The sequence below is a fragment of the Meles meles genome, chromosome 8, assembly GCF_922984935.1.
Source record: "Meles meles chromosome 8, mMelMel3.1 paternal haplotype, whole genome shotgun sequence".
Lineage (NCBI taxonomy): Eukaryota > Metazoa > Chordata > Mammalia > Carnivora > Mustelidae > Meles > Meles meles.
In genome coordinates this window covers 118,587,267-118,610,137 of record NC_060073.1, presented here as the reverse complement: position 1 = coordinate 118,610,137, position 22,871 = coordinate 118,587,267, and the positions used below count along the sequence as shown (strand labels likewise).

General features: G+C 46.0%; 1 protein-coding gene across 5 annotated transcripts in view; it reads left to right on the top strand.

Annotated features, from left to right (window-relative positions):
- Nucleotides 1-22,871, top strand: part of DYNC2H1 (dynein cytoplasmic 2 heavy chain 1) — a 269,900-nt gene that overhangs the window by 76,252 nt on the left and 170,777 nt on the right. For all 5 annotated transcript variants that reach the window (XM_046014703.1, XM_046014702.1, XM_046014701.1 and 2 more), the window contains exons 51-61: nucleotides 2,777-2,890; nucleotides 3,909-4,051; nucleotides 7,882-7,966; nucleotides 8,881-9,035; nucleotides 10,089-10,226; nucleotides 14,984-15,097; nucleotides 15,686-15,846; nucleotides 16,458-16,581; nucleotides 17,364-17,485; nucleotides 19,766-19,852; nucleotides 22,363-22,489. In XM_046014703.1, the coding sequence (XP_045870659.1) occupies nucleotides 2,777-2,890; nucleotides 3,909-4,051; nucleotides 7,882-7,966; nucleotides 8,881-9,035; nucleotides 10,089-10,226; nucleotides 14,984-15,097; nucleotides 15,686-15,846; nucleotides 16,458-16,581; nucleotides 17,364-17,485; nucleotides 19,766-19,852; nucleotides 22,363-22,489 (1,370 nt within the window). The remainder of the gene's footprint in view (nucleotides 1-2,776; nucleotides 2,891-3,908; nucleotides 4,052-7,881; nucleotides 7,967-8,880; nucleotides 9,036-10,088; nucleotides 10,227-14,983; nucleotides 15,098-15,685; nucleotides 15,847-16,457; nucleotides 16,582-17,363; nucleotides 17,486-19,765; nucleotides 19,853-22,362; nucleotides 22,490-22,871) is intronic.

Below are 22,871 nucleotides of genomic sequence, written 5' to 3'. Positions count from 1 at the left end.
ACCCTCAGGTTGCCCCAACCTCCCACCCCTGACCCTTCAAAACCTTCAGGTTGTTTTTCAGAGTACATAGTCTCTTATGGTTCGCCTCCCCTCCCCAATGTCCATAGCCCGCTCCCCCTCTCCCAATCCCACCTCCCCCCAGCAACCCCCAGTTTGTTTTGTGAGATTAAGAGTCATTTATGGTTTGTCTCCCTCCCAATCCCATCTTGTTTCATTTGAGAAAGCCCATTTTTATAAAACCAGGAGATTGAATAATTTCATGAACATGGTTGTTATTATTATCTTTAAAGATAATATTTATTTACTTGAGAGGGAGAGAGAGAGCACAAGCAGGGGGAGCAGCAGAGGGAGATGGAGAAGCAGGCTCCCTGCTGAGCAGAGAGCCTGACCTGGGGCTCCATCCCAGGACTTGGGATCATGACTGAGCCGTAGACAGATGCTTAACAGACCGAGTCACCCAGTTGCCGCCAAAAATGATCATTAATGTTGGTGAATGTCTGAAAAACTGGCCCTCTCACATGCTTTTGGTGGGACCATTATCTGTTATAGTGTTTTGGGAAAGTTATCAGCCAGTGTTGTTTAAAAACAATGTACCGTACCCTTTAATACAGCAGCTCTATTACGTGTAGAAATTTCACCTACAGAAATGATAGATTTAGTATACAGGGCAATATATAGAATAATTTATAATAAAAATGTGGTAGGACCTCTCTGTCCATTGTTAGTGGAATCGTTGAATACTGACCTGAACGTGGACATGTACGTACAGAGAGATTCTCAACATCCGGGTCTTCTGTTTCCCAGATCACAGTATGCTTTGTTGTCTCTCGAGTCACCTGTTTTCATGGTTTCCTGGAGAGGATACCCGCAGTTTCCCATATGTCTGACCTCTATGAAGAATTTATGACATTTATTCAGATGTCTTTAGGAGTTGTCACTGTTCGAATTGGTTGGAGGTAGCTTCGTTTCTAACTTGGACCAGGATTGTTTTGTTATTTAAGTGCAACGTAAACCTTGTCAAAAGCTAGTTTCCATGATGTGTGTGTTGGACCCAGTTTTTGGTAAATGCTTGTTTTGTGTCAGGTAAGGTGGGCTCTGAAAGGAAATGGTCTTCTCTTCAGGATGTCACAGCTCTGGTTGAAGAACACGTGTAGCTAAGGGCACGCGGCGTCTGCACTTGGGTGCGCACGTGACTGCAGGCCGGGGCTCCAGTGAGGTGGCCGGAGGGCCAGTCTCTGGCCCGAGGTCTGCAGAGGCCCAGCCGCAGTGAGGCTGTGGGGGCTCGGGAGCTGCTCACAGGACCGCCTCTGTGTGTGTGTGTGTGTGTGTGTGTGTGTGTGTGTGTCCGTCCCTGCGTACCCTTCATTCATCACTAGGTGGAGGCCTGGTCCTTAGGGCTGAAACTGGCCCAGCAGAGAGACAGATTTTTGTTTTGTTTTGTTTGTGAAAGCAAACATCCACATAAGCATCCATATACTAGTTGTTTTTGTTTTAAGATAACTGGTCTTTATTATCAAGTTGTAACTATAAAAATCAAATTTTAGCAACATTTGTAGCAAAAAAAGTATTTGAAAAATACTTTCAGGGAAAATAGGCCTTTGTCTCTTTTTTCTATTTTTTTTCTATTTCAAAGTCTTATTTGCCAGAGTGGATCATATGTACCTGGAGCGAGGTTTCATTGCTAAAGTTAAGGCATCGGAAGTGTCTTGTTAAGGCTGAAAGTGAGAGAAAGACATAGAATAGGTTTGTGTGTGCGCGTGTTTGGGCGTGGTCGAGCTTGGTGGACGGACGCGGCTGGGAGCTCTGAGTCGGGCCTGGGCAATGCTGGGGTGAGGCAGGGACAGGCCCTGCGAGAATGCACTGCCTGGGATGCATAGCAAAACAGTTTTCACTTAATTTATTGTTTCTTGCAAACTTGAAATATATTGGCTTAATAATTGTTTATTAGACACCTATTATGTGCCAGGCCCAGTTCTGAGTACTGGACTCACAGTGGTGGGTAAGACGTAGTTCAGTCCCCCATCAACACTTGCGGTCGTAATCCAGTGTGAATTGCCTTTCGTCCTTCTCTTGCCTGGTAGCAGGACCTGGGCTAGTTCTGGTTTCTAGTACGGGTTCATTCATTCATTCCTCCATCCATCTAATAAATATTTGTTTGTTTATCTAAGATGGAATACTTTGCTGAGGATGTTCTGAGGTTAATATTGAACATGACTAAATATTTGTCCTTTGGAAACTCAGAGTCTAATGGGGGAGGAAAGGAACACACTTCTCCATGATTATGTGACACGATACATGGTGAACAGTAACACGTTTAGAGGTGGGAGAGAGAGTGCCCTCCCCGGCACCCGGGAAGTCGGCACAGCAGTATCTCCTAGGACACACAGTAATTTGGGGCGGAAGGTAAAGACCAGAGGAAGACTGTGCATATAAATTCCAGGAAGAGGGGGTATTCATTATATTTATGGGACACAGAGAAGCTCACTGAGGCTCAGGTACAAGGTCTCGTCTGGGAAGAGTGGAGAAGAACCGTGCACACAGGCGGGCAGCTAGGTGGCCCCCTGCCTTTGACGGCTGTTCGGGGGTTTGAGTTTTCGCAAGTGAAGACAACAGAGGGAGATTTGTGAGTAATCGAGAGGTGATGGGGTTGTGTAATTTTGGAAACTGCCCGAATAAGGGCAGACGGATACCAAAATCGAAGTGTTGTGGATGTGCTTGAATGTGCTTGAACTGGGGTGACGCAGCTACAATTCACGAGAAGTGCCGTGTTCCACAGGTGAAGTTCCTGGACTCTATACCCTGGAAGAATTAGAGCCTTTGCTGTTGCCTCTCAAAGATGAGGCTTCGCAGGATGGCTTTTTCGGGCCGGTCTTCAATTACTTCACATACAGTAAGTGACTATCGAATGCATCAATTCAGACTCTGGCTCGTGTGCAATAAATACCATTTAGTTTGCCATATTTTCTGATTAGGTTGCAAAGGTATCTTAAATCTTTGGTCTATTTGGTAATTTATACTTTTTTTTTTAAATGGTACTTTTAGAAAAGCCAGTCTTTAGTAAAAGCATGTCAGCAAAATTTTAGCAAAAGGGAAAGGTGGAAGTGTTTCAGTCTCCCTTGGAACATTTACTTCAGTGCTTCTGTTTCTCTGTGGTAAAGCCAGCGTTTAGAACCTCCTGTCTTAGAAAATTACTGAACTGTTTACATTTTGCCAGAGTCTCTAGTTTTCTCCAGCTCAGCAACTTTCTCTGAGCCCCAGAAGCAGTTTTCTGTGCTGTGCGTGTAGCCCCGTTGAAGACGTGGGGTAAGGCACTGCCGCGCTTAGCTCCTCTCTGTCCCTGAAAGGACGTTTCTTATTGAAGCAGAGAAACTGGATGAAGAGCTACCGGCCTCCCCTCTCCTTCAAGTTCACGAGGAAGCGCTACCGCGGTTCTGAGACACAGGTCATCCCGGTGCTGTTTGACCCAGTTTCAGAACAAAGGAAATGAAACCGAGTTTCCAAATTCCTTTTCACGAAGGGAAAGTAGCGTTAACACTGAGACAGGAAAAAGATACTTCTCCTGAAAGGACATTGGAGATCAGTTTGCTTGTGAATATTGAAACCAAAATCCTTAAAAAAAACATTGTAAAGTAGAATCCAGTATCATCTTTGAAAAGTCACACATGAAACGGCAGTGTGGTATGTACACTTGCCTTCTTCCGGAGTTCCTCCTGGATCTGTTCTCTTAGCATGCACACACATACACATACCGGTGTTTTTTAACAAAAATAACAGTCGTAACTGGAACACTGCTTAATGGCTCCTGCCATTTCAGTTTAGAAAATTTTAAACTCATAAAAGCAGACCACATACAGATATCCCGTTGCTGTTGTTGTAATGCCTATAAGAATCTTCTTATATTTTTTTAGGAATTCAACAGAACTTGCATATAGTCTTGATAATGGATTCTGCAAATTTAAACTTCATCATAAACTGTGAGAGTAATCCAGCTTTGCATAAGAAATGCCAGGTCTTATGGATGGAGGGTTGGTCAGACAGCAGCATGAGGAAAGTAAGTTTAAGCTTTAAGCATGGAAATGCAAACCAGCATATTTTCTTTTTGAAGTTACAGATTTTCCTGACTTTGCTTTGGCGTTTGTTATATCACCTTAATTGTGGCGCTGAACATACATGTTTGAAAACCCTCTTTTTTCTTTGTGGTCTGTGTGACGTGGTCGAGGGCTGGACTTCATATTGAAGACTATGTTCTTAAGGACGACGGAGGTACTTACTGTACTTGAAAAATGTTGTCCTTTCATTAGCTAGCCGATGCTGAAAACATCACAGCAGTAATTTGAGCCATTTTTAAATTAAAAAAAAATCAAATCTTTTAAAAAAAACTGATCGTGGTGCTAAGTTTTGGGAGAGGAATGTGTTTGAAGTGCGAACCCATTGTACCATCCTAACTAGAAGCCTTTGCCGTAGCTTTGTTTGATAAATTATACTTTGTTTGATAAATTATACTTGTCAGCATTGTCTCTTTGAATAGTATTTACATTCTCCATCATTCATTGCTTCATTCCTGTGTAGTAGAGGTACAAACTGTGGCCTATCATGAGTCAGAGGGAGGAGTGTAATTTGGGATAAGAGACAAGGTTTTACAGATGAGATGATATTTTAGTTAGATTGCAGCAGTTAGATAGGATAGGAAAACGACACAAAGGAGCTCACACAAACGAGCAGCTACATTAAGAAGTAGTTATCGGGTCTCTAATATTGTCACTGTTCTATCTGTTGGGGTTATAGGAGAGAAAACGCAGCCGAAGTCTCTGCCCTCATGGAGTTAGCATGGTTGGGGGGGGTCGCTGCGATGACAGCATGCCTGGTGACGCGGAGGCTCCGCAGGAAGCCATTCAGCGGTTAGAGAGTGGTTCGGAGGGAGAGCAGTTGGAGATGCGGTCAGGGAAGGACGAGGTCAGCGGTCAGGATGGGGCTTGGGAGCCATTCTCAGGACTTTAGCTTTTCCTAGAAACTGTGAGGGAGCCTTTGGAGGTTTGACACATCGTTCTCATGTCTAAATGGGATGACTTTGGCTCGAGGTTGCAAGTAGAGTCGGGAAGGCCAGGGTGGAATTCGTTAGAAAGCTGCTGCAGTAATCCGGCAAGAGCGAGGGATGGCGAGCGCTAGGGACGGAGTCGGAGAGGCGGTGGGCAGGGTTGGATTCGGAATACGTTTTCCTGTAGAGACAACCGAAGTTGCTGGCAGACTGTACTAAGGTGTAAAAGGAGGGGAGGACCCAAGCATACTGCCTAGGATGCTGGCTTAAGTCCCAGGAAGGACGGGGTGTCTGAGTGTAGAGAACGGGGAGACCGAGAAGAGCATTTTGATGGGAGGACATGAGGCTTCCAGTTGTAGACGTGTTCGTTACACGATGTCGGACCTCCCAGCCGCAGGGCGGAGGAAGCATCCGGATGCAGCAGTCCGGAGTGCAGGGGAAGGGAATGTCAGGCGTCCAGGATAAAAAGTGGGAATTGTCAGAGTAGAGGTGGTATTTTCCGTTATGAGAATGGATGATATCCCCAAGGAACGAGCGTTGACTGCAGGTGGCGAGAGCCCGGACTGCGGTCTCGACTGCGCTCTTCTTCAACACGCTGAGGTTGACGTGGAGGCGGGAACAGCAAGGGCTGCGGAGAAGGGGCCGCTGCGGGGAAGCAGGAGGGAAACCGGCGGAGCATGAAGACGAGCACTCGCTGCATTTCGGGGGGCGCGCGCAGACAGACGGGCCTGCGAGCTGTCGCCTGTCGCCGCGCGGAGTGGATGGGGAGTCTGATGAAGCAGCTTCAGTTAGGAGCTGCCTCCTGGGGTGTGTTTCAGAAACAACGAGAAGGTCCTGGAGAGAGCGAGTGTGGTCCCCTCTCGGGAGGCGTTTTGTTGTTAAGTGGAAGAGAGAAATGGGTCAGTAGGGAGGGAGTGGGTAAAAATAGTAACTTGCTTTTTTAAACTGCTGAGATGAGACAGACTGCTGCATGTTCCTGTGCTGCTGGGAATGCGCACAGGAAGAAGTGTATGGAAGGCAGAAGCGTTGTGCAGCTCTGTCCCTGCGGAGCGGACGGTGCGCGGCTCTAGTGCACACGTGAGCGGACCGGGCACGGGCCTTTGCAGCGAAGAAGGCAGAGTCCGGGGCCGGCTCCAGCAGGGGTGCCGATGGGAAGAGTTGCACAGTCTTCTGGTTGTTTCTGTTTTCTCAGTGAAAGGAAGCTGAGGACTTGAGAGAAAAGCCCAGGGAAGAGCTGGTGGCGTCCTGAGGGAGGCAAGGAGGCCTGCAGGGCAGTCCGCACGAGCGACAGCGGGAGGCTGCGGAGAAGGGGCTGCGAGCGCCGGGTGGCCTAAGGGTTGGCATGAGTCGGCCACCAGGCCAGTCAGTGGAGTGTGTGTGTCCCTCAGTCACCTGCGCGCTCACCGGTGCAGACCTGCCGCGGGCGCTCGCTTGCCCTTGGCCCGCACTGGGGTCCGTTACTCGAGCGTGACCCCGTGTGCGAGGGCCACTGACTTGTGAGCGCTGATAGGAAGATGGCAAATGACAGTGCAGGGACGCTCAGGCTCCTAGAACGCGGGTCTCGCTGGAGCGTGAGGGTTGTTGACCTCACGAAGGGGGCGGGCTGGGCCCACTGGGATGCTTGCCAGTGAGACGGAGGGATGCGTCCAGGGACTGTTAGTGGCGAGGTCTCAGGGTCCGAGCCTTTGGGGTGGGGCGGGATTGGCCGAGGAGAAGGTGGGGGAGCAGGCGACAGGAGGACAGGAGTGGAAGGAACGGCAAGGCTCATGCGCCATTTTTACCTCTGAGGGGACGTGGATGTAGAGGGCAGTGTGGCCAGTCCAGCCGGGAGCGCTTTGCAGAAGGGGGCGTTGTTTAGGGGTAGACCGTGGTCTTGTCACCCAGCGTCACTGATGGGACTGTACGTAACCGACACGTGGACTGATACGTAGAAGTTGTACGTATGTAACGTGCTCAGCATGACATGTTGGTGTGCGTACGTCTTGTGAGATGCTTACACAGTCCGGCCGGTTGACAGAAGGACAGACTAGTTTAAAGAAAGCAAGTTTCCTATGAAACAATTTCCATTGATTTGAAAGGATAAATTTAAAATATTCTCCCAGAGGCTCAAGGTTTTTGGCAAAATCAGTGAAGATGTTTGAGGAAAAAACTGTACTCTCTGGTCACAAACCATGGCGCTCTCAAATTCTTTGTCAATTAAGGGCCTTTTGTGTGATGCTACGTTTAGTCTGGGAGATTGAGGAAGTGAGGCTTTGACCCGCACGCCTGGACGCGCTGGGCTTCCCGACACAGAAATGTCAGCGCTGTACTACTTTACTGTTCTTCCCAGGAAACTCATAGTTTCTTTCTCTAAAATTAAAAAAAAAATTTTTTTTTAAAGAGTTTTTTATTTGTTTGACAGAGACAGCAAGAGAAAGAGAGAGCACAAGCCAGGGGTGGGGCAGAGGGGAAAGCAAGCTCCCCGCTGAGCAGAGAGCCCGATGCGGGGCTCGATCCCAGGACCCTGGGATCATGACCTGAGCCGAAGGCAGAGGCTTAACCCACTGAGCCACCCGGGATTGTGGTGGTGTGGCAAAATCTTAGCGGTAGCTTGGCAACAGATGGTTTTTAGGATTATCAGCTATGAAATTGTGTTGTCAGTAATTCGCAATCAATTGGTGGTTGATGTGTGTCAAAATCTTGTCTAGGAAATAGTATCTCTGAAGATGCATATATTCATTATTTCTCTTAGTCTGGTAAGAAACCTAGAAGAAAAGTGTTTTTTTTTATTTTTAATCTTGATGCTGGGTTTATTTGAACTTTTTCCTATTGAGATGAGGTTTGAAGAAATGCTCTTTCTGTTTTAGATACCTGAAATGTTGTTCAGTGAAACAGATGGCGAGGAAAAATACAGTGACAAAAAAAGGAAAGAAGAAAAGAAAAAAACCTCAGGTAGTATTTTGATGAAACTGACTTTGTGAAAGACTTGCCATTTTCTGATGTTACAGATTCAATAAAGATTCACAGCGATGATGAATTTGAACAATGATAAACTAACATAAAGCTTTCTTTTTAAAAGAGGTTTATTTATTTATTTGAGAGAAGGTGGATGGGGAGGGCCAGAGGGAGAGAGGGAGAGAAAATCCCAAGCAGACTCTGTACTGAGGGCAGAGCCCAACGCGGGCTCCATCCCTGACTCTCAGATCACGAATGGAGCAGAAACCAAGAGTCGGACGCTCAACAGACTATGCCCCCAGGTGTCCCCTAACAAAGATTTCTTTTGATGAAAACGGAACTAAAGCTGTCTGTGTTTATAAACTCACGTTGGTGTCATTTTATACAGGACCTAACTCATCTGTTGTTTACGTTTAAGAAGTTGGACAGTGACGCTTGGCCCCGATGACTGGGTGTGCTGCTTGCTTGGGTGTCTTTGGCTGGAAGGCTAAACTCTTCTATTAGTTTTCTTCCTGTTTCGATTTGGAGGTCCTGTCTGGCCCTCCTGGAACTGTGTTCCTTGCTTTGGTGTCTCTCTTCTGCGAGCAGCGCTTGCCGCGTTTGCTCCTGGATTACATGTTCTGTTGGTCCAACTAACTGACGTGCTGTGACAACCCGTAGATCTCTCTCTCGCAGTGATGAAAGTGTTCAGAGGAAACACGTCACAGTGCACAGACAGAGAGCACTGAAATGAAGTGACTCAAATACATAAGGAACACAGGAGCTGTGGATAGATGTACCTTTATGCAAAGATGATGCCTCGTATTTACAGTTCTGTAGATGGAAGAATCTGTATGAAATAGAGTTAAGACGATTTTCTCTCCTTCGTGGTGGATCTGTATATATCACATCATTTTGTTTTCTCTTTCCAGTTGATCCCGACTTTCTAAAGTCATTTTTATTAATCCACGAGTCTTGTAAAGCACATGGTGCGACGCCGAGCCGGTATATGACCTTCCTGCGCGTGTATTCTGCCGTCAGTGGCGGCAAGAAGAACGAGCTGTTGAAAAGACAGAGTCATCTGCAGGTACCGTGTCGGTCACCTCCAGCCCCCGGACTTTACAGAATCTGAGATTGGGCTTTCGAGTAACCTTTAAAATTAAATAATACCTTACAAAATAAGTCACTGAGTACGTTCTGAACAGGTGTCTTTCCACATTTCTGTAGTTACAGAGCTTCAACTTAAATGCTGGCTTCGGACGTTGTCTGAGAGCATGTGCCCTCCAGAGCCCTCATGTCTCTCTGTTAGTGTCGTAAACTAGGGTCCTTCCTGGCTGACAGTCCTCTCACGCCTCTGTCTAATTCAGAGCAACCACTAACTGTACTTCAGGAAGGTCATTCTTTTGCTTCAGTTCTCTGTGCTGCTGTGGTAAACTACTTAAACGTGCTGACCCGCGACTTAATGGGTGCCGTTGGGTGTGAGTGGATTAGATGAAGAGCCGGCAGGTTGCTGTCCTCCGTGCTGGGTGTTCGGTGCATGTTGGTTATGACGCTTTCTGCCGTTACCGTCTCCGAATCCCCTCACTTGTTAGGTGGCCAACCCCAACTCCTACTGCAGAGGAGGGGTATATATTTCACGTTCCTTCCCTGGATGACTCATGGGTAGTGGCGTGGGGTGCTGTAACGGCCAGCCCAGGGTCGGATGCCCACCCACGAGTAGGCCTTGAGTCCTTTTACGTACTCAGGGAGCCTGAGAAGTGGAGAAGCCTTGCTGAGTCTTTCCATGCTTTCTCTTTTCTGTCCCCGCAGTTCAGGGAAAAACCCTGGTGTTACAGCTCTCAAACATGTGTCGACTGTTCTGCTGTCCAGTGACACTTAGAGCTGTTTGTCTTTGGTGCCTCAGCTTACCGGGCACGTGGCTGAATGAGTCATTGTCATGAGCGGCGCGGACAACCCGGGCCCACTTGCTAACGTTTGATGTGTGCACACGTTTTCCCTGGATTCTTTCTTTCTGAAAGATTTCCTCGATTCTTTCTCAAACATAAGAACATTCCCTTGGATGTATACATCACACTTCTTTACCCGTTCATCAGGAGAGAGTGTGAAAATCCCTGTCTTTATGCCTCTTCGACTGCTGCAGGCGGGTGTGTCTAAGCTGAACGAAGCTAAAGCGCTTGTGGACGAGCTGAGCAGGCGAGCCGGGGAGCAGAGCGCGCTGCTGAAGACGAAGCAGGACGAGGCGGACGCCGCCCTGCAGGAGATCACCGCGTCCATGCAGGTGGGCCTGCGGCCGGGGATGGGTGCCCGCTGCCGCGCCAGGAGCCACGTGTCTGCTCACGGGGCTTGAAGAAGTGTTCCCCGTCCGTGCTGAGTCCCACGGCTGTTGTTAAGGACTCGAGCTTTGGCGGAAAAGCATAGTATTTGCCCATGTTAGTTTAAAATCATAGCTGTGTTCTTCTCAATTCACCATCTGCTGACCTACCCAAACCTTATAAAGGAGGAAACATTTCAAGTTGGCTTGAATTTGTTGGTAAGCGACTTTGCTTATCCTCCGCAAGTTAAGTCGGTATTAACTTTTATTTATCATTTTATTTTCTTAAATAATCCCCTTCAGGCTTCAGAGGTTTTTTTCTCCTGCCTTTAATAGCTCAAGATTTACAAAATAAGTCTTTATTCATTTTACTTACACTTCATGATATTTTAATATTTTGATTCTCTCCACTTCTTGCCATTGCCTTTCCTTTGTCAAACCCTTCAGGGGAGATTTCTTTGTCGGTCTTCTCCGCGTGGTGCCGCGTCCTCGTGCCCTCCCCGGCTGCTGCGGCCACGCCGCTGTGCTGACCGCCACCTCATCCCCCTCCCTCGTCCTCAGCCCTCCTGTCTCATCTGGGCTGCAGACTCACATCCCCAGTCATCTGCTGGTCGTGTCTTCTTGGGGGTCTGTGAGCATCGTGGCTGGGTCACATTCCGTGGTGTCTGTGTCGTGTCCCTGTCTCCTTTATCCCACCATCCGCTGATGGACGCTTGGGCCGCTTCCGTAGTCTGGCTGTTAGATAATGCTGCTGTGACATCAGGGTGCCTGTATCCCTCTGAATTTGTGTTTTCATCTTCTTCAGGTAAATACCCAGTAGTACGATTGCTGGGTCATAGGGAAGCTCTATTTTCAATTTTTTGAGGGACCTCCATGCTGTTTTCCAGAGGGGCTGCACCAGCTGGCATTCCCACCAACAGTGTAGGAAGTTCCCCTTTCTCCGCATCCTCGCCAGCATCTGTTTTTCCCTGTTGTTCCCCGGCAACATAGCTAATTGTTCAAGACAGGGCTTGTAGACTGTGTTAGACTTATGTTCTCTCAGTCCTTCCTTTCATGAATCACTCAGTTTTGTAAGTTTACCTCCTTGATTACGTCTCAGATATGTTTCTCCATCTTCATGTCGATGACTGTTAACCTTACTGCAAGTCTAATGCCTCTTTTATTTAAATTAATTTCAATATTTAAAAGACTAATGTATAAATCTCAATAAAACGAAGTGGCACAAAAACTCACAAAATAGTTTGGAAAGTTATGATTTAAAGACTTATCATTGAGGAGCGCCTGGTTGGCTCAGTGGGCTAAAGCCTCTGCCTTTGGCTCAGGCGATGTTCTCAGGGTCCTGGAATCGAGCCCCACGTCAGGCTCCCAGCTCCTGGGGAGTCTGCCTCTCCTTCTCCCTCTGCTGCTCCCCCTGCTTGTGCTCTCTGTCATGCTTGCTCGCTCTCTCTAAATAAATAAATGAAATATTAAAAAAAGGAGACTTATTCTCGTGCTACAGTTATCTAGGTCGTGTGATACTGGTGTCATGATAGTCAAAGAGATCATTGGAACATTAGGAACTTCAGAAATAAACCAACGTGCATTTTATTGATTTTATTCAAAATGCCAATTAAATGGGGGAAAAGATAGTCTTTTTAAAAAATGGTATTTGAATATCCACATAGGGAAAAATAAACAAGACCTTTACCTTAAACTTTTAATTAACTGAATATGGGTCATAAATCTAAATGTACAGCCTAAAATTAAAAACTTTGGAAGAAAACAGGAGAAATGTTTATGATGCTGGGTGAGACAAGAAGTTTCTGGATGGGACACCAAAATAGGAGAAGAAAAAAAGTTGATGACATTGGACCCTGTCGAAATTAGAAACTTCTCTGTGAAATATGTTCTGAAGAAAATCAAAAAGCAAGTCACAGACTGGGAGAAATTTACAAAACAAAAATCTGATAAATGACTTGCATCCAGAGTGTACAGAAATCATTAGGGATAGAGGACATAGGAAGGGTCAGTAAGTGCCCGAAGAGATGCTCGACATGGTCAGTCATCAAGAAGCGTGATCCCGGGGCGCCTGGGTGGCTCAGTGGGTTAAGCTGCTGCCTTCGGCTCAGGTCATGATCTCAGGGTCCTGGGATCGAGTCCCGCATCGGGCTCTCTGCTCAGCAGCGAGCCTGCTTCCCTCTATCTCTCTCTCTGCCTGCCTCTCTGTCTACTTGTGATTTCTCTCTGTCGAATAAATAAATAAAATCTTTAAAAAAAAAAAAAAAAAAAGAAGCGTGATCCCTTCTTTCCAGACATTGAAAGTGTTGCTCCGTTTTCTTCCAATTTCTGTTGTCGTGACGAAAACACTCCCAAGTTCTGTTAAGTACTGATGCTTTGCAGGTCATCATTTTCTTTTTTCTGTCTTGAGACTTTGTGGAAGTCATTGTTCTGAAGGTGACGTGATCTGCCGTGGCTTAGGTTTACTTCTGTTCACTGTGTCGGACACTGTGTGGCTTCTCCCCCGGGACTCTTCCCTCCCCATTCCCAGGAAGGCTCCGTACCGCGTGCCGTCAGGACTTCCCTCCCTCCATGTCTCTGTCTTTCCTCTCTAGGATGCTTAGTACTTGGACTGTGGACTTCCCTTCTGCTTCTCTAATGTTCCCATGCTTCCTCAACTTTGTCCTTCTCTTTTTGCTCTACTTCCTTTAAAAACGGTCCCTTTTCTAATTCTCCTCTTGGGTTTTTCATTCCTGCTATGATGGTATCTCTCAGGAGGGTCGTTAGTTTCTCGCGTCCCTTCCTGTCAGTCTCTTTCATTGTTGCATCATCTCCGCTTAGCCCTTGGAGGATACTTGCTGAAATCTTCTGTTTCCCAGCTGTATTTTCTTAGGCATTTTCCATACTTGATTGTTTTATTCTTATTCACAAGAGAAGCTTTCTTTGTAAGTTTGGTCATCTTCACTGGAGATCTGAGGGTTCTCAGGGACTGTGAGCTTTACAGGAGGGTTGTCTAGACTGACTCGAATGACAGAATCAGGATTTCCCCTGATATGCCCGAAGAATTCCATTGGCATCTGGGAAACTCCCCAAAGTGGCAACATTTCCAGATACGTGATGGTTATGCACACACTCAGCGTTTCTAGGATTTTATTGAGTACCTGACCTGGTCAGCAATGTAATAGAAAGTCAAGTGTAATTTTCATGCTGTAAAACTTGAGCATCACTTTTTCCTCAGGGTATTTTGGAAACAATATAAATATTTTGTAAAGCAGACAGCCATTTTTATTATTAAAAATACCTGTAACATACTTATCTCTGGAGTAATTTGAGATAGGAAACGCGCAAGGGCTGTGAGAAGGGTGACGTTGTCTATGAAAGGAGGCCGTTGAGCAGCGAGTGTGCCCGGTGGGCCGTGGTCACACAGGGACAGCTGGGCCGCTCTCTGGTCGGGCCGCTTGCAGACGGGTTTTCTACGACTGTAACTACTGGTATTGCCTAGCTGAGACGCAGGAGAGTGGCCATGTATCTTGTGAGTTAGCAATTTTGCTTAGTTATAAAAAGCAGACATTTTTGTTCATCATTTTATCTCAAAGTACAGTCTGGAGAGACAGCTAAACGTGAAACCGTGTGAACTTCCAAAGCTTGCAGCTCCGGGCTTGTGACATAAGGAAAGTCAAATTCAATACCATGAAATCTCGAGGAGGGGTAACTTCCAGTTGGTAGAGCAGGCTAAGAAAAGAAGCAGCACGTGAGCTGGGCCCTTGAGCGTGTGTCCGTGTGTGGTGAACGGGAGCGCCCTCCTGAGGGGCGCTGGTGGGGACTGGAAGGTGGCGGCCGAGCACGACGGGCCTGCTGAGCAAGGGAGCTGACGGGGAGACTGGGGAGGGGATGGGCCGGGGCCCTGATTCTCGACTTTGGCTCCAGATTGGAACTACCTGGTATGCCTTTAAATATTTCCGGGCCCTCACTGCACCCCGATGAAGTATTTCAATATATTTGGCAACAGAGCCCCAGGGGTTGGTGTTTAAGCTCCCCGAGTGATTAGAATTGTGAGGGCTCTTGAGTGGTTTCTTCATAAATTTCCTCTCTGGGTTTTTAGTAAGCGTCGACAAACCAGATAGAATCAGGCACAATCATCATCTTTACGTACGCGGGATTCTGGATGTTTGCACGGCCAAAAACTTCACGTGGCACCAGTATATAATTTAGTGTTGGACTCTGTACTGGTTTTTGTTGATTTATTTACCATCATATTATTTGTAACAATTTCAATTTTTGTCTCCAGTAAAGTGTAGAAACACAAAGTTTTAATATCCTCTAGTCTCTGAGAATTGTTAGTCTTTGCTGTTAGAATTATAGAAGACTTTATTTTTAACTTTCTCATGTGTGAGAGGAGCGTAGTAGTACTAACATCTGGATCGTTCGTTGCAAGTGTTACCTGTGTCTTATGATAATTTTCTCAGTTCTGCAGTTCTGAGTTGCTGGATTTCTATATAATAAGCATTTATTGTTTTGCTCTTCAGAAAAATTAACAACAAAAAAAGCGTAGAAACTTCCTGATACTAAACATATAGTAAATTATAGCATTCTTTTCCCAGGCATCTTAGAAACTCTTATGTCAATTAATATTAGAAAAACATTAATAGAAAATGTTGTTTTTTAAGATAACTTATATTTTTGATACAATGCTTTAAAATATCGAGTGCATGAAAATTAATTGGAATGCCATTTAAAAATTCCCATAGGATGCTAGTGAGCAAAAGACAGAGCTTGAAAGACTGAAGCACAAAATTGCTGAAGAAGTTGTTAAAATTGAAGAAAGAAAAAACAAAATTGACGATGAATTAAAAGAAGTGCAGGTGAGCTACAGTGGACGTGTGGTTGGAGCCGGGTCTGACTCCCGACTGTGTCTAGGAGTCCTAGCCGTGTTAGTGGCCTGGCCTAGCTGTCAACCAGGAGAAGAGAGTTTTCAGAGGAGGAGGAAGGAGGAAGGAAGGTCTGCGGGGAGAAGGATGGTCATCAGAGACTATCTGTACCTTCTGTGAGCTGTGCTGTTCGTCTGGGAGAAAATGTGCTGTAGGGGAATTAAGTCAAACTCTTAGGCCCCACTAAGTTAGGCCTCACTAAGTTATCAGCCAGCTGGTTGTAGAATGTAAGGGCTTCTTGAAAATGGCAAATTGTCTCAAAACAAATTGGATTTTTCTAAATTAAACTCCTACAGTCCTGCTCGCTTCGGCAGCACATATACTAAAAACTCCTACAGTCCTGGTGGCAAGAATGTGAAGATTTTGTATTTTGTGTGTTTCAAGGCATTTTGATATCTGAAGAGAAAGGGCATTAATGAGTCGAGTTGTTCTTAATAAAATGACAAATATGCAATAAGTTCTAGAGTCAGTGACTTGGACATTTGTATTTTTGAAAATAAAAAGTGGTCTTTGTCTTTTTAGCCTCTAGTCAATGAAGCTAAGCTAGCAGTTGGAAACATTAAGCCAGAGTCTCTTTCAGAAATTCGCTCTCTGCGCATGCCGCCTGATGTCATCAGAGATATTCTAGAGGGCGTTTTAAGGTTGATGGGTATCTTCGACACGTCTTGGGTGAGCATGAAAAGGTAAGTTTTTGAATTTGTAAAAAATGTTATTATTTCACCAGTGAAATATGCATTGATTGGTTGATTCATTTATTTAGATTTTATTTTTAAGTCATCTCTACAACGCACACGGGGCTCGAGCCCACAGTCCCCGGATCAGCAGTCACGTGCTGTACTGACTGAGCCAGCCAGGTGCCCCTCGTTCATATTTTTAAGTATTTCTTACATTGTTTCTCGAGCTGTGCCTTATTAATTCCCTAGTTCCACATTTGGCTATAATATTTCAAGATACTGCATGCGATCCTCTGCCAAGATCTACATTTTCCTCTCTCCAGAATAAGTGACATGACTGTCCACGGAGGGAGAAAGGAACGCCTGAGATCCTGAAGAATATCTCAGTAAGCGCGGTCATTTCTTTAGCCGGCGCGCAGCACAGAGCACTGTGTCGCCTGTGATTTACTGAGGAGGAGACCATCGTCCCTGTTCTCAGAGTCTTGCTCTCTTGGCAGAGTCAGACAGGGGCGGAAGGAGTGAGGGTAGGGCCCCATAAATAAGCCAGGACGTAAATCGATGTTCCTGTCAGAAATGGCAGACTTTGTGTAGCCTCATCTAAAGTAATGTTTTGATTTTAGTTTCCTTGCAAAAAGAGGTGTAAGAGAAGACATAGCAACTTTTGATGCACGAAATATTCCAAAGGAAATAAGAGAGAGCGTTGAAGAACTTCTTTATAAAAATAAGGGATCTTTTGATTCAAAGGTAATTTTTAACAGCTGTGCTATCTGTTCCCTTCCCACACCGCCTGATGTTCTGCTCGTTGAACTGTGATGACTTTTCATTACTGATTACTTACACTGTCAAAAATTAAAAGTGGAAAAAGAAGATAAGCCGTAGGGATTCTGTGTCAGAAGGCTTGAGCGCAGATGAGGGCAGGACTCCGGGCTGGGTCTGGGGGGCACAGTTGGTGTCCTGCGTGCTGTTGAACCTTCCTGCCTGCTGAAGTCCTCTGTCAGGTCTTAACTTCTAACTTGCCTGGCCTGCTTTTCTTCCTGCCTCCCTATTTGTCGTATAATGACAGGTAACCTGCCCTACGGTACTTGTATCTCATTTTAGTGGATTCTGGTGTATTTTTTTAGACCTTCTATTCCAAGTGTCACGTGCGGCACCTCTGACACTGGTAACCGGGTTTCAGAGCTGCTTTTATCCAGTACAGACGTGTCCGGGCCAGAAGAGGAAGAACTGATGCTTGGTCATCGTTGTGGACAGACACGTGTTCATTACAAACGTAGCTAACGGAGTGCTGGTGTCGATAAAATACCATTATGTTAAATGTCTATGTGGGTCACAAATTCATTTTGAAGCAGAAGTTTAAGGTTATCTTAATGAAAATAATAATTCACATTATTGTTATTTTAACTGTCATCTAAAAACTTCATTTGGGGGGAAAAATTAGTAAATACTTAAGTAAAATAGACTAGAATTACCTTTGCTTTTATTTGAAATGACGTTAGAGTGCTGGCTAACTTGTACTGCATTTCCAGAATGCGAAGCGAGCCAGCACGGCGGCCGCCCCTCTGGCCGCGTGGGTTAAAGCCAACGTGCAATACTCCCACGTCCTGGAGCGCATCCGGCCGCTGGAAGCCGAGCAGGCGGGGCTCGAATCGTGAGTGAGAGCCGGGAGAAAGAAGCCTAACTGTTGCTTAGTTGCCACAACTTAATGACTTAATTATCGGGGTTTGTTTATGTTTTATGTCTTGTTTATATCTAAAAAGACAGCTGACAACATCAAAACATGTAACGTGAATCAGTTAAATAAAATAAATGTCAGACCAAAAGAAAAAGCAATTAAAAGAAGGTAGAGAGCAGAACCGACTCATTTTCCCCTCTACCATTATTACGTTGTTGGGAGGAGAATTGCCGCACGTTGTTTTGCAGAGAGCTAACCTGTGAGCGAGTACGACTACGGTACAAAAAGTAGGTTTGGGAAAGTTAGGGCTTTTCAGTTTGTTTTCTCCTTCCAAGTTCGAGGAAATGTATTGTATATATTTCACAAGACATGGTCTGGGCAGGTAGGGGGACAGTTTCACATTTACTTTGGGGCTCACTGCTTTAACTGGTGGTGTTTCCTAAGTCAGCATTGGTTCTAGTGCAGAACGAGAGGCAAGTTATGTTCTCGACTGATCTACGTGTGACCTCATTTCCTCCTACCCTGGTCAAGGGGGTTGTTGGCCACCGAACTTCTTTTTTCTCAACATGCTTACGTGAAGTATATGTGGGTGATTTATATATGCGGATTATATATATGTGTGGTGTGTGTGTATATATATGTCGTATGTATATATGTGTGTTTTATATATATATGTGGGTGTATGTGTGTATATATATATATATATATATATATATATGTGGGTTAATTTGTCACGTATTTTTGTGTAATGGATAATGTCCGGTGTTAGCATTATTTAGAGTATTTTTCACAGCTAGACATACTGTATCTTACGGGTATGTTTCCTTTCTTGCACATTTTTTTGTTTTTCTTAATTTCCTCCTTGTTAAAGTTGACTGTGTTTTGTGTGGACATATCAGACATTTATCCACAGCCTTAAAGCAGACGCTCACCCACATTCAGAACCTCTGTGTCATATGTGTTCTTCCTTACTGTTCTCCCCCTGGAGCCTCCTGTCCTGCCCTGCGTGGGCCTGTCCCCCCAGGCCTGCGACTCACAGCTACTGTCTTGACGCTTCTCTTCACCAAGGTTCCCGCGACTTTCCCTTCCTTTCTTTTCTGATTGTGTTCTTTTGTTTCGGGTCCTACTCTTTCTTAGGTTAGTCCTTCATTTTTCTGGAACTCATCCTCCACATTAGAAAGGGAATGTAGGTCGAAAAGCGTTGTGACGTCTTGCCTGTCTGAAGTCACGGGTGTTATGCTGCTGTGTCCGACCAGTGCCCGGGCTGGGTGTGCGACACCAGGCGAGCAGTAGTTTAATCTCACGGTTTCGAAGGCCTTATTCTCTTACAGTAGTTCTCCAAGTGAGACCCCCCAGGCGGGTGGCATCGGTGTCCCCTGGGAAGTTGGGAAGATCGCCCCCTTTGAGCTCTGTCCACGCTGCGTCAGAGGCGCGGGGGGTGCCGGGTGTGAGGCCTTGCACTCTGTTCTGACGAGTCCTTTAGTGACTGTGCGAAGCCCATGCGCAGCACTGGGGATGGGTCGTTTCCGTCTCTCAGCTGCGGTGGCATTTTTGCAGGGAGGGGCGAGCCTAGTCGTCTTCTCTGGAAGAGCCTTCCTACTCTCTGCCCGGGGTGTGGGGCGGTGGGTGAGGGTTCTAAGCCCGACTGTCAGGGATGAGTTAAGAGGATGGTCTCTTCTCACACGGGAGGGGATCTGAGGTTGATGGGTTGACGATACCAGCTATTGGAGACCTGTATTCAGCTCCGTCACCCTCAGAGGCTCTGCTGTCCCCGTTGCCCAGCATTTGGCATTCTTCTTTGCTCTTCTTCCTGCAGCCCCTCAACTTTTGGTTTTTGCATTCCATTATGTCACTTAACCACCTTCCAAAAAATTTTTTTTAAGATTTTATTTATTTGACAGAGATCACAGGTAGGCAGAGAGGCAGGCAGAGAGAGAGGGGAAAGCAGGCTCCCCGCCTAGCAGAGAGCCCGATGTGGGGCTTGATCCCAGGACGCTGAGATCATGATGTGAGCCGAAGGCAGAGGCTTAACCCACTGAACCACCCAGGCGCCCCACCTTTCAAAATTTTATTAAAGCTACTCCATTGAGGTCCTTTCCTCTTTCATTCTCTTTATCTTTGCACATGAATACCTTTTTTTTTTTCCTTTTTTCGTTCCCTTGGTTTCATTTTGGTAGGGCTTTAGAAGGGATAGAAGAGGTTGTTTCTGCTATTACTGATCTATAAAATAGAGTAACTTATAAAATTATATTTTAGAAATTTGAAGAAAACTGAAGACAGAAAAAGGAAACTAGAGGAGCTTCTAAATTCGGTTGGCCAGAAAGTATCAGAACTCAAAGAGAAGTAAGTTAAGTTTAAAATGTATTTTGAAAAAATAATGCATTTTGGATATTTGAAAACATACCTCAACTTATGTTTTAGTTTTGAAAATCTTATAATCATTATTTTCACTTCCTTTAGTGATTTATCACTCTCAAAAAGGAAAGCATTTGAAATAATACTGAAGGTTTTCCTTTTTTCAACAGTGACTTTAGTAGGAATGAGCATATTGCAGTCTGCATCGTGGAGCTGTCCCTGTGTCTGCTCCTGAGCACTGGGGTCCGGGGCGGAGGGCTGGGATGGAGGAGGGTCACGTGCGCAGTCCTTACGTTTGGCGTCCACATTGCCGTGCTGTCCAGACTGCTTCCCATGACCTGCAACCTGCCCGACGCGCAGGGTCTCGTTAGAGACTGTTCTGTCCTTTTAACTTTGTTCTTCTGAGTGTTTAAAAACATGTTCCCTTATGCAAGATTGCACTTAAAAATTGGGAAGTGGGAGAATATGTGCTTAAATACGATGTTATGTTATCACTTGCTTTTAGTTTTGTAAGACTCAAACTTTTCTAAATACAAACCTTTTTTCAAGTGATGTGTTCCATTTTCCTTCCTTTTTTATGGAAGAAATATAAATTACTGTCCCAAGAAAGAGACTCATCAGACCGGAAACTACTATTTTTTTTCTCCACACAGGAAATGATCATCTTGTTTATGCTTCTATATACTTACTTGTAGAGAAAAGAAAAAACCAGAAAAGAAATCTCAGACCCATACATCCAGTGTTTTCAGTATTTCTGAATTTTTTTATGTTATAGATAAGGAAAGAAACGTTGTCCTTTTTCTCTGGGTGTAATTAGAGAAGCACGAGGAACGCACTTCTTCCTTGCAGCGTCGTAGGCTGAGGGCCGTGCTTACTCTTCAGCCAGGTGTCCGGTATTTGCTGGGTCGTTGGCAGGGGGCAGCATGTGTGTTGGCTGTTGTCCTGGACACTTTACGTATGTGTCATCGCCGGTAGCTCACATAACCCCGAGGGGGATACGCTTTCGTTCTGCACGTGGGGAAGGTGCGTGTGCCTGGCGTGGACTGCCAGTCACTGGCAAAGCCGGCAGCGGTCATAGATCCTCTCACTCCCTAAAGTCCCTGTTGTTGATCATGGCACCATCCTGTCAGTATTGTGGGAGGACGATTTTAAAAAAACCTTCAGAATTTGAATTTTAAGTAAAATGGAATGGCATTTTCCAGTTTAGAGTCACTGTCAAGAATGAATCAATGCCAGTTAACAGCCACTTACTTGATCCTTAATTAAGGTTTAATTGACCCTAGGTTGTGAGTGACAATCTTCTTGTATAGGCCCAAAGAAAGAAAGAGTTGAAAAATAAGTATGTTCTATCAGTTTTATAATTCTAACTTGACAGAATTGAGACATTTGCCATTTTAGTGCAAGTTAGCTTAACTCAGCGAGTGCGTATGGCAGAAGCTTGTGCGCAGCGTGAGCTGCTGAGCTGGGTAAGTGTCAGAGCCGTGCGTGGAGCCTGAAGACAGGGCTGGAGGCTCTCTAGCCCGCGCTCTCCAGTACGGTAGCCACTCGCCCTTGACGTGTGGCAGAAGGACGGAAGAGGAATTGAATTTCAGATTTTGTTTACTCTCAGTTAGTGTAGATTTAAGTAACCACATGGGGCTGGCGGCCACCATACTGGAAAACCAAGTTTGGCTCCTAGGTGTCGTGAAGAAGGTGCTGGGCACTCGGAGACGCCACAAGGCGCATACTGCAAGTCCACGGAGCGTGGCGTCCGATGCGCCCGTCTGTGCACTACACACCCCTGCTGCTTCCGGGGGGCACCCGTGACGGCACCTGTTCGGACAGTGCTGTTCTGAGGACGACATGATATGCTTCTTCGTTGCTGTTTATTGTTTTGTTTTTCATGCTTTGCACAATCCTGGGCATTTTCTAAGTACTTAGGTATTTGTTGAAGGACTAGGTAGTCAGCTGGAATGTTACTGTTTCATTTACTAGAACAACAACCTTGTACAAGCATTTTTTAAGGAAAACAGTTTGAAAGGGCAGTTATAAACCTGGGCAAATGGGCACATGGGGGAAGAATATATGTACTGGGTTGGATATTTGAAATGAGTTTTAGACTTTGGTTTTTATTTTCGATAGCTAGACATTTGAAGGATTTAGAGTGCAGGCGAGGAAGGGGTAAGAGAGGGGCTAGAAGGGTTCCAGGCACGTGTCATGTCCTGAAGAAGCAGGTCGAGGACAGCGTGTTTGTCCTTCCGAGGCTGACACGTGAGGTTCGAATGACGGAAAACTGAAGCGGCTGATGAGGTCTGACTTCCCGGGCCCTGAACGTCACGTGGGGAAGTTTGTGTGCAGATCTGTGCGCTGGTGTGTCTGCTCTGTGGGCGATAATCTTGACCACGACTACTATCAGTATCACCGTTAACTACATTCTTAGATAAGAGCTCACTTTCCGAAGGATCATTCAAATCCCACTCACGTCCCTTTGCCTTTAACTGATGCTGCTGTTGTCACAGATTCCAGAGCAGGACGTCGGAAGCCGCCAAACTGGAAGCTGAAGTGAGCAGAGCGCAGGAGACCATCCAGGCCGCCCAAGTCCTCATCAGTCAGCTGGACAGAGAGCACATGCGCTGGAGCGCTCAGGTGTGCTGGCCGGGGGTGCTGGGGGCGACAGAGAGAGAAGCTCCCTTTAAAACACAGAAAACCCGCAATGTAATGTATTCAGTAAGAAAAGGAAACAGGCGGACAGTAGCCGTGCACTTGGAGCTGGCTGAGGGTCAGCTGTGTAGACGTTCATGGCCATGACAGGAGCTTGTCGTCAGGCAGAATGTTTCTGTGTGAGGGCATCTGAGGGCCGCCTGTTTTCTGGTCGTGTGTGTCACCGGCGGGACAGCAGGGACGAACATGACTTGAGGGGAGGTGTGGCACTCTCCAGAAATCCCGTTGGACTTGCCCGTCCGGGACCACAAGCTGAGGATTGGACACTGTTGACCACTTACTTCTTCTAGAAACACACTGTTATTTT